The sequence below is a fragment of the Zonotrichia albicollis genome, chromosome 16, assembly GCF_047830755.1.
Source record: "Zonotrichia albicollis isolate bZonAlb1 chromosome 16, bZonAlb1.hap1, whole genome shotgun sequence".
Lineage (NCBI taxonomy): Eukaryota > Metazoa > Chordata > Aves > Passeriformes > Passerellidae > Zonotrichia > Zonotrichia albicollis.
The window spans coordinates 4,278,189-4,289,298 of NC_133834.1; the positions used below are offsets into that span (position 1 = coordinate 4,278,189).

Here is an 11,110-nt window from a genome sequence, read left to right on the forward strand (position 1 = left end):
TTATTTTTGTTCTCATATGTCTCAGGATCCTCTGTAGCTGTTAACTGAAGGGTTGAGCTAAATGGTCAGGAGGCCAATGTTTTAAAGCTGAGTATTCATTCTTTATCTGATAATATTTAAATTTAAAAGCAGCTCTTGGTGATTTTACCCATTCATTCAGTATTCAGGCATTAGCCATAATTTTTGAAGGACTTTTTTTGACACTTCTCTCCTTTCTTTTACAGAACTATTTCCCCAGCAAACAAGATATTTTGCTGGCCAGAAAAGCCACCAAGGGGATAGTAGAGCATGATTTCATCATTAAAAAAATTCCTTTCAAGATGGTGGATGTAGGGGGACAGAGATCTCAGCGTCAAAAATGGTTCCAGTGCTTTGATGGAATAACTTCCATTTTGTTCATGGTCTCCTCCAGCGAATACGACCAGGTCCTCATGGAAGACAGGCGCACAAACAGACTCGTGGAGTCCATGAATATCTTTGAGACAATAGTCAACAACAAGCTTTTCTTTAACGTTTCCATTATCCTATTCCTCAACAAGATGGACCTTCTGGTGGAGAAGGTCAAGACTGTGAGCATTAAGAAGTATTTCTCGGACTTCAAGGGCGACCCTCACCGCCTGGAGGACGTGCAGCGTTACCTGGTGCAGTGCTTCGACAGGAAGCGGCGGAACCGCAGCAAGCCCCTGTTCCACCACTTCACCACGGCCATCGACACGGAGAACATCCGCTTCGTGTTCCACGCCGTCAAGGACACCATCCTGCAGGAGAACCTCAAGGACATCATGCTGCAGTGAAGGAGAGCAGCCCCTGCTCTGTTGGAATTTCGCTGGAGGGTTCCATCGGAGTTTTTGATCCTTTCTTTGTGGGCCGTGCGTGCGGCGCGGGGCCCGTGCGAATTCCTTGGCTCAGGAATGCTGTACACTAGCCAGTCCAAACAGAGGAGCTCTAGGCCGGAGGAGTCGTGTTGATGTTAGCTACTGAATCATTTGGACTAAAACACTACTGAAACCTGGCCCTGGTAGGTTCTGTACCGAGTTTGGAACGCTGAATGACACAACCACCGTCTGCCTTCTTGGAGAACAGAAATCTCTGACAAACCATGGATGGAAGACACGTTTCCAATGAATGCGCTCATTTTTCAGACACTAATTGTACAAACTGCCTTTTTTTTTGTAGTTTGGAGGTGCTGAATCGATCAAACTAATCTAAACATGATGAGATTGGCAGCTGTATTGGAGAATGTTAATGGAGGTTCCATTCTTAACCCTTAGGAGTATAACCAGGTCTTGTGTGTGTGTTCAGCTCTGCCAGGGGTCTAGAATCCACCTCCCAAGGTGGATGCACAGCTCTTGTCTGAAGGTTTTGCATGAGTCTCCTGAGGGAGAAGCCTAGAACTGTGTGAGGAAACTCATGTTGGAGTAAATGGGATGGGGACTTGAGGCCTCGCTGATTTGGAGAAGGGTTTATTTTGCACTATGCTTGGAGGGTGTTCCATCATGGAAAACTGATTTCCTTGGTGCAGCAGCCTGTGCTGGAGCACCCAGCCATGTATCTGCACAGTGGCTGCTCAAGGGAGATGAGCTCCATGGCCAGCTAGCACTGCCCTCACACCCACAGTGGGGGCAGCGTTTGTGAAGGTTCAGTATCTCATGTGCCAGGGCTTCATCTGAACTCAACAGTTTAGAAGCTGATTAAACTCTCTAAGCAAAGGTTTTGGTAGCACAGCAGCTGCTTGATTAGTTCCAACAGCTGACCTTGTAGGAAGAATGAACACCCTGGAGATCCCAGCTTTCCAGCTGCACTGATGGATTTGGACAGCAAGACCTTGCTGTAAAATCAGCCTTTAATCTGTGTCTTAATGGGATCTTCAGCCTGTAGTGATGCACATGGAACTCAGAGCACAGCTGGGGTTGGAGTCACCCCTTTGGGCAGTGCTTTGGGTGTAAAATGGCAAGAGGCTGTGAAAAATTTGGGTGTGAACTCCAAATTTCCTTGTGCTCTCAATCTCTGCCAGGTGCCTTTTCTGTGTACAGACATTGAATCTTTTCTACTGCAGTGGGGTACATGGACAAACGAAGATATTGTAGGGCTATCCTTTAGATAACTCAAACATAGTTTACTGTGCAATTTTTGTCATAGTTTTTATCCAAGGATAAAACCTGAAGGGCTGTTTGTACCCATAAAAAGTCAGCATAAAAAGTCCCTGGAGTTCTTTTCCCCTTTGAGCCTGTAATGGCATGTCAAAACAAGCAAAGTTTTACTTCAGCTGGTAATCCCATGGGAAATGTGGTCAAAGAAAAGTCCTGTTCCGTTGTCCTTTCATGTTAATTTGGATAAAATCTGGAATCTTTCTTCCCCTCTGAAGCTTGCAGATGTTCATATCAGTATTTTTGTGTAGTTTCCTGATGTAGCAGCCTCCTGGCTTTCCTTGTGCAGGCTCCAGAGTGGAAAAGCTGTGGCTGTTTCAGTGCCTGAATCGACGTAAGAAGCCACTGAAAAGTTGCAGATGGGAAAACCTAACTTAAATTTCAGCAAACTTAAACAGGAATTAGCTTCCTTGTAACAAGTCTTATTTTGCCAGGACCAACTCTGTCTTTTAAATATTTATTAATTTTTAGCCTTGAAGGGGAAGAATGTTACGTGACTAATATTCAGATAGGGGAAAAAAATCTTCAGATTATTACATTTGAAAAGGAAAATGTTTCACCACAGCGGGATGCAAAACAAGTTTACTCATCACATAAGGTTGGTTTCTGTGAGCCCATTTGTTTGGCTGAAGACTGAGGCTGCTTTCAAAGCTTTCAGATGTTTTCTGAGTTTTGGTAGTGGTTTTCACTTCACACAAGACACTGGGAAAGAGGAGGCAGTTGTGGGCTCACCTGACTTCTAGGTTGACTTGACTTTAGTTCTTAGTTTGCTGTGAGCTTTATTCTTTCACTGAGTTTTCCAGATGAGTTAATATTATGCTTGTTTTCTCAAATTAGTTAAACATTCCCTTTCAACTGTATTTTTTCTCAAGAATTACCTCAGTTTGGTGTCTGAATCTACTGTAGTTTTACCTGGGAGGCATAGCATGGAATTTCTGTTCTGTTTTTCTTTTGACATTCATCCATGGGTTTGTATCTTTAGTCACCTTATGGATTTACCCTTCAACAGAGCTAATGATGCAACTTATATTTTAAATAACTTAAAATCTTCACCTGGAAAAGAAACAGCATGAGAGATCTCACTCTGAGCTCTCAGCTGCTTTTTTTTGTGTGTGTGTGTGATATGGCAGTTTTGCACACTAAGTCAGTTTTAGGGAACCAATTTGCCCACCTTGGGCCCATTATTGCCTTTCTTGTTTTAATTGATGAAATGGGGCTGAGTGTGGGGCTGCAGGTGAAAATCCATGTTTTGGCTCTGTGGGTGCAGAGTTCCTGTCAGGTTTGGATAGTGATGGATCACACCAGGAACCAGGTCAGGAAACTCTCCTTGCAAAATTCAAGCACTTCCCAAGTTTGCAGAGGAGCTGGCCTGTGAGTTAAAAGGACTTGGGGGTCTTTTTGAACTGTCAGCTTTCTCTGCAAAATACTCTTCTTGCCACAGCTGAGGGGGCTTGGGGGATTTTCCAAGGAAAGTTGTAGCATAATAAAGCCAGAAAATCACATTGTGGTAAATCAGTGAATTGGGTAGATGAGGTTGTTCACACTTCTAGGGACAGGCCTGCTCAGTTGCTTAGTCCTTTCACCAGAAACAAATAGAAAACTTTATTTTAAGTGACATCCTGGAGAACTTTGCAGGTAAACACAGCTGGAGAGAACATCTTTTTTTGTTAGTTTTATAGGCTTATTGTTCATTTGGCTGGTCAGGAAATGGGTCACAGGCAGGATGATGATCAGATGGAGACCTTGAACAAGAACTTTTTTTTTTAAAGAAAAAAGCAGCTTTTTGCTGTCCCTCCTGACACCCGGGGTCAGTGACAGAATGTTGCAGAGGGGTTGTTTCTCCTGAGGACAAAGAGAGGAAACTCTTGCAGCCTGTGGTTGGGGCAGAGACTTACATAAACCTGGAGTTTAAACAGAAAAACGAAATGGGAGTCATTTTTCCAACACTACTTTGTGTTTGTTGTCCTCAAAACAAGTGTTGAGCTAACAGAGTGTGTCAGCACTCCTGCAGTGCTGGCAGGCTCTGAGCACTCCTTAGATGCATTGCAAGGTGACTTGGTGGAGCTAAAAAGGATGGGTGGTTTTCTGTAAGTGACATATTCAATAGGCACTTGTCACTTTGAAGGAAGGAAATAGTTGTTAATGTTGAAAATGACCTAATGGTGGTTCTGGAATTGAAATTACTGGCCACTCAGTTTTACAGCTCAAAGATGCTTTCAGTTTCATGCAGAGAATGGATCTTATTTAATATGGCAGCCTAGATTATTTGACTTATTAACTTGATAATGTATTTAATGTTTTTAATTGCTGCTGTGTAGAACCTAGAGCTAGGCATGTTACAAGAAAGAAGCTCCTGGAGATGACCATTCCCAGGCCTCTGAGGCAGGTAAAGCTGAGCTGCAGCCAGGCAGGCAGAGTAGAGAAAGTAATGGCAAATAAACCATAGGGGAGTGGAGTAGGAAGAGCTCATTTGTACATGGCACTGGAGACAAATCTATAATTCCCCTAGGACAGCTGAAGTGGCGTTTGGTGTGGAAAGTGGTGCATTTGGAGTGTGTCCCATCCTGCCCATGTGTTGCCCCCATCCCCGTGGCCTCATTCCCTCTGGGAATCCCCATCCTGGTTACTGTGATCTGCAGAGAAATGTAGAATTAGAGCAGTTCAAGAGCAGATGTGGTACCACTGAAGAACCCAGCAGCTCTCATTAGTGACAGACAGCTGCCTTCCACAGAACAACACTTTAGAAAACAGGTCCTCTGCTGCCTTTATTTGGCTGTCTTTGTATTAACTATGTTTTAACTTATATTAACTTATGTTTTGGAGTCTTTTCTATATGTGTACTTTATTTCTGGGGGAAAAATCCTTTTGTGCATGGACCTAGAGGATTTCTCTAAAAGGCCCCTCTGATTTTCAAGCAGTGAGTTTGGACACCTGACTTAGCTTGGCTTCTGTCATCAGATTTTCAGGAGTACCTGCTGCATTGATGGGTGATTTGATGTGTGCCAGCTTGAGAGACAAACATGATATGCAACAACACCTCCACACAGTGCAGTTTGTCATGTAAACCAAACACTGAGCTCATGATGAGAGCTGTAAGTTGAGCAGTTCCCTCTTCTCTGTTCTCTCTCTAGTATAAAATCACGTGGTGTAGTCAGGGGTTTAACTTAGCACTGCCAACTCTTTACCTCATACTCTGTAATTCTGTAACACAAAGTGCTGGGTGGGGTGTTTCAGTAGCAGCTATAAAACATCTGTGCCTACTTTTGTAAATGAGCTTTTAACAGTTTTTGTAGGGAGCATCCATGATGGATCAGGAAGACTGGCGTGGTCTGGGCCAGGCTTGTTCTGAGTTAATGCTGACTCCACACAGCTCTAGGTGAGGGCTGTCGAGCCCAGTGAGGAGTAATTGGTAATGCAGGACCTAGTGCTTTTTGGTAATGCCTGTTTTGTAATTAGCTGGGGTGATCTCTGCTTTGTGCTGTGACGTGGGCACTTCTTTGTTTAACACTAATCTTTTTTTGCATAGATGGAAATGAGTAAAGCCAGGAGATTTGGAGCTGACACTGCCTCTCTGCTAACCAGGTGATGCTGCCTCTTTGCTCACCTTGGTGCTTGGGCAGTCCAGCTCCATCCCTGATGTTTTTATCTTGACAATGGCATTTGGAAAGCAGTGTTCAAGTTTGTCTGTGTGTTGATATGCTCGTGTTTTACTGGGTGGGGAGTGTGGAGGTTCTAGATTGTCAGTGCTGGTGGTTCTGTGCCTGGCTTGAGGAGCTGTCCCAGCCCAGCTCTTGGCCTGGGACTGAAGGTTGGATCTTCTGTCTGGTGTGAGAATAGAGGGGGGAAAAAGAGCAGCACTAACTTCCAAGGTGGGCATTCTGGTAAAATAAAAAAGCCAAAGTATGTTGGAGGGGAGCAGGAGAGGGGAGCTAGTGTCTAAGCAGATGCCAAAAGCTGATGGTGCTTGAAGGCTGTATTGAAGTGAATGCCATCTGCACTGACCCAAAAGCTTTGAGTGACTCCAGAGAGCCCTTGGCTGTGAATTAAGAGCAGCAGGCTGGCAAGGCTGGCCCTGCCATTGCAAATCTCTCTCTTCATCTGTTCATCACTGGGTGCTAAAACTCAATTTTGATAAAATGCAGTATGCAGATCTCTGGCCAGACAGTGCATTACTCCCTCCTGACGGCTGCTTAAACTTTCTTCAAGACACCAGAGCACAAGAAGGTAAGAAACTGTTTCCATTCTTTGAACAACAACTACAACTGATGGAGAGCAACATTTCTTTAATAAGTAGGACCTGAGAGAGCATCTTTTGAGGGAGGTGGCAGGTTTTGAGCAGCACAACTTCTCTGCTGTCACTGCCCAGCGATCTCTTGTGCAGGTGGTTGGGCACAGAGGTGAGAGGAGCTGGAAGGGAGCAGGGGCTGGGGGAGGAAGGATCTGCTGGGAGCTCACAAGGCTTGGGAAGGTGCTTGGTGGACTTAGGTTTGGAGAGGTGTGTTCAGAGTCCTGTGTGCATTGGAGCCTTTGACCCTCTGTGGGACAGGGGGAGTTCCTCCAGTTGTGTTGTCTGGAATGTGGAATGGGCTTGAATTGACGATACAGATTAAAAGGTGTTTCTGGAGACTCCACTGAACAGTGCTGGTGTTTCTCACTCTAGAGAGGAGTTGTCTTGTTTGTGGAATCAAAATGTACAAAACAAACTGACAAAACACCAGGTTATCTGTGGCACAACCACATAGCTTAGGAAGCCAAGTGATGTTATCTTTTATTCTGCAATGTACTTGCTCTCTGGTGCCTATGCATTAACACACATACTATGCAATATCAGTCTTTTTTAAACCAGTTCACTACATTGGGCAAGAAAGGCCTGAGTTTAGCCTTAATTTTCTTAACAATTCACAGGAAAGTACTTTAAAAACAGTGACAAACTAAAAGAAGGTGGAAAATGCATAAAGTAAAAGCACAGTCCCAGACTGCTCACATAAGTGTCTTTCTAGCACCAAAACAGCATCCGTGATAGAAGCAGCTACTTGCTGTCATAGTTTCAACTTATGAAAACTGTGTACTAGATAAAATTATATTGTGATGTGTAAAAAGTGTATTTTATAGCTTTGGTGACTTAGTTTACTGTTTTGTATATATGAATTTTATAAATCTATTAAAACTTGACTTGTTATACTGTTCCTATGGGTTTTATCTTTCAACAGATTTTGAGGTGACTTTTTTATTTATTACATTTTTTTTCTGTGAGAGAGTTGCATTTTAAACAAACAGCAGCATGGACTGGATGGAAGTGCCATGAAATCTCAGTCTGTAACCTTTAGGTATCTCCCACTCCTCCAGTCCTGGTTGGAATCATTCTTCTGAGTGTGTCCAGGAGCTCAGGCTGGTGGCTCATTAACCTGAGTGAAACTTGGAGCTCCTTCATTTGGGGCTGGGGGATTTGCACTGCTGGGAGGTGGGAGGGGAGGCACAGCTGGACTTTGCTGATGTATTGTGGGCTCAGCAAGGGAACAGAATTGGGCCTATAGAGATGGGAGCACCTGTTGGAGATCCCTCAGTGCTGTGTAGGATGTGATAATAAATAGCCATGGGGGCTAATAAATAGCCATTGGCCTTCCCCAGGGCCAGGCCCTGTCTGGGAGCACAGCAGAACCTTCGAGGGTCACCAGTGTCCCTGTCACACAGCACTGCCCTCCTGTGCTGCCAGAGCTCTTGGGAATGCCATTAACCTCACCTCACCCTCCCTCACTTCCAAAGGTCACATCTGGCAGATTTCTGTGGCCAGTTTGATTGTTTCTGGTGTAACCTGTTAATGCCAAGTCATTTCCACTGCCAGTGCACAGCTTGAAACACTTCATGCAGCATTTTTGGTCCTTTCTATCAACAACTGCAGCTCTTCAGCTGCATCAGGAGTGGCTGCCTCTGTCCCTGGAGCTGGGGGCCCTTTCAGGTGGGGTTTATTGCCAGTGTTCAGCATCTGTGCTGAGCAGCAATTGCAAATTCAGTTTGCTGTAGCAGAAGGTGCCCAGGTGTGGTCACTGTAACCTGAAAAGCTCTCAGCAGCAGCTCCAGGGGATCTCTTTGGTGAGCTCTGTGGAGCAGAGTGTCCCTTTTGGGGCCCAGATGTTGCTGTGGGATGCCCTTCCCTGGCTCAGCTGTGCAGATGCTGCTCCATAAGAGCAGAGCTGCAGCAGTTGGTTCTGCAGGTGGGTTTGTTCAGTGCCAGTGAGTGCTTGTGCCCCAGGGAGAGCCCAAACTCCATAAATTGTCTTGGAATTACCTTCCCAGGAGCAGCACAACTCCCTGCTCACAACCAGAGTATCTCTTCTGCAATTTCAGTAATCCAACACTGAAGATAAAAGGGAAAGCATGTCTGTTTCCCCAGGGAGAGGCTGCTCTAAAATGCAAAGTATAGCTTGTGTTTTTGCTCAAGTGTACAAGGTGTAAGGTTTGGGCTGGTTATAGTAATATTAAAGTATTCCTTAGAACTCTTTGAGGAGAGAAATTAAATAAATCCTTGTGGTCTCTAGCTCCAGCCTGGTATCTCATTATCCTTACAGACTGGGAGGAAGTTTGCTCAGTTACTAATCCCAAATTTCTTGCCACTCTTCCCAGGACTGACTGGATCATAGGAAGCTGTGTGGTGTTAAGGCAGGAAGGGTTAATTAGGGTGAGTGCTCAGGGATTTTTTACCAAAAGTAGCTTTCCCTTAAAGCCTCAGTGTTGCACAGCAGAAGCAGATTTCAGTGAGAAGTTCCATTTTTAGGGGAGAGGTGGTCACAGCCACTGTTAAATCACAAAGTGATCATGCTGATGAAATGTATGTGCTGCTTTTTCCTCTCCCACCCTTGCAAACTGTTGGAGGTAATTGCACCCCTAACTAGTAAAGAGCATGGAGTTTTTAATTGTGCTGGGTTTTTTTCCCTCTGGACAGTGCCTTTGTCTCCCCTCTCCCTTCAGCTCCAGCAAGTCCTTGTTTGCAGAGCAGCAGTGGAATGTTCTGCCTGTTTATTCTTGGGAGAAGATATTTGTCTTTATGAGCTCGTAAAGCTATTAAAAGCCTGGTTTTTACTATGTTCAGCATTAGACTTCAGAAATTGCTTCAAAACAAGTGTCCTTGAGCTTGGGGCAGAAGGGTGAGGCTGGGCTGCCTTGGTGGGGCAGGGTGCTGCAGGTGGCCACAGGATGGTGTGGTTTGGGAGATGCTCTGAGCCTCAGGAGCCCAGCATGGATCTGTGCTGGGTTTTAGGGGTTCTTACATGGGACCCAGCAGCAGCTGCAGGAGGAGGTGCTGGTTCTGCTGGGGCATCTCCTGAAGGTGGCTCAGGTGCAGGATTCATGGTCTGCCTGTCACCACAAGCCAGAGGAGCACCAGCAGTGCCTTCCAGGGCCCTGGGCCATGCCCATGGAGCGTGGGGCAGGCTGCTGGCACTGTGTCCCTCTGTCCCTGCCCATCTGAGTGCCCCTTTCCTTCCCCTGCCTCTCTTCTGCCAAAGGCTCTCCAGGCTGTGGCTGAGCTGCTGCACAGGGAGCACCCAGACCTGCCTGCCTCACACAGGAACTGCTCCTGGGCCTTCTGTAACCAGCCCCAGGCCTGGCTGCTGCCCTGCAAGTGATTTCTGCATGTTGGATTTACATATAGAGCACCCTGCTCCTTCCTGATGGTTGATCCACAGCCTGACCTTTTAGAGTGACTCCTAATTATCTCATCTGGATTTCTGTTCCACAGCTTACTCAGCTGCTCATTAGCTGCAAGGTATGTCCCCACACCTTTCCAAGTAGAAGGATTTCCCCAGGAACCTGCTGCTTAACATGCAGGAAATCTCATTTAGGGGCTTACCTTCAGTTTGGCCGACTGCTTATTCCTGTGCCAGCTGTTGTCTGCCCTCCCTGCAGCTCTGGTACATGCAGAGAGAGGTAGGAACTGTGCTTTTGTGCTTTGGTTCTGGTTATAACCTTCATTTTCAGTGTAACCTGGGCCAGTGGTTTGTTCCTCTGTGACCCAGCTGCCTCCAGGCCTTTCACTGCTGTGGGCTGGGGCAAAGGGCTGCTCACAGACCCTGCAGGAAACCTTTGCTCTGTGAAGAGGAGTAATGTCTTCACATGACCAAACCCTGCCGTGGAATATTGCAGGGACTTTCTCCTCCAGCTGCTGAAGAACTTGCAAGTGTTTTCAGCCACTTTCTGCCCCTTGCCTGTGGGCACTGCTGAGCTGCCCAGGTGGAGCTCTGAGTTTCCATCTCATTTATGTCTTACCTGCAGCACTTGTGGACAAGCTGAGCAGGTAAGTGGTGGTGGTGATGGTGTCAAAAATACCCATTTGCTGTCACAAGAGCTCTCAGCAGCCATTCCTGCTCTCACAGCAGCACTCACATGTGCCAGGTGTCACAAGGAGTCTCCATCTGTGACTTCTGCCAGCCCTTCTGTGCCACCCCACTCTGCTGTCTCTGGAATTTTGTGATGGGAAGCTGCCTCTGCTCCCTTGGGCAGGGTTGTCATCCTGAGCCTCTTTCTGGGAAGTTTCTGAAGTTCAGCCCAATAACTCAGCCCAGAATCAAGGAGGAGCAAACAAGGCTGAACAGAGAGTAATCTCTTGCTTAAAATAGCAAATGTGTTCAGGCAACAACTGAGCGAGTTCGGGGGCAGAGCTGGAATTTGTAATTCAAGCAGGGTTTGCTTGGAAGGTTTCTGCTGCTGGGAAGAATGCCTTGGATGAGGAGCCGTCACCTTTGTGGCTGCCAGGAGAGGGCGGCAGCCGCGGCTGTGCTGGAAAATGTTTCCAGGAATTGCCGTCATCAGCCCCTGAGCCAAACTCCCTTTCTCTCCCGGCATGAATCATGCGGATGTGAAACGCTTGTGTTTCCGGAACCCAGCTGAATTTACTGCAAGACCATCTTTGCTACTCACCTGCGTGTGTAAATCTCCGGAGTTCTTCCAGTGTCTTCCAGTTGTCCTCC

The 11,110-nt window shown here is 46.2% G+C and overlaps 1 protein-coding gene across 1 annotated transcript in view; it reads left to right on the forward strand.

Moving 5' to 3' along the window:
* The window catches only part of GNA12 (G protein subunit alpha 12), a 40,370-nt gene extending 33,037 nt beyond the window's left edge, over nt 1–7,333 (forward strand). The window contains exon 4 of the mRNA XM_074553259.1: nt 225–7,333. Within this exon, the coding sequence (XP_074409360.1) occupies nt 225–794 (570 nt within the window). The 3' untranslated portion in view covers nt 795–7,333. The remainder of the gene's footprint in view (nt 1–224) is intronic.
* The last annotated feature ends 3,777 nt before the right edge of the window (nt 7,334–11,110 follow it).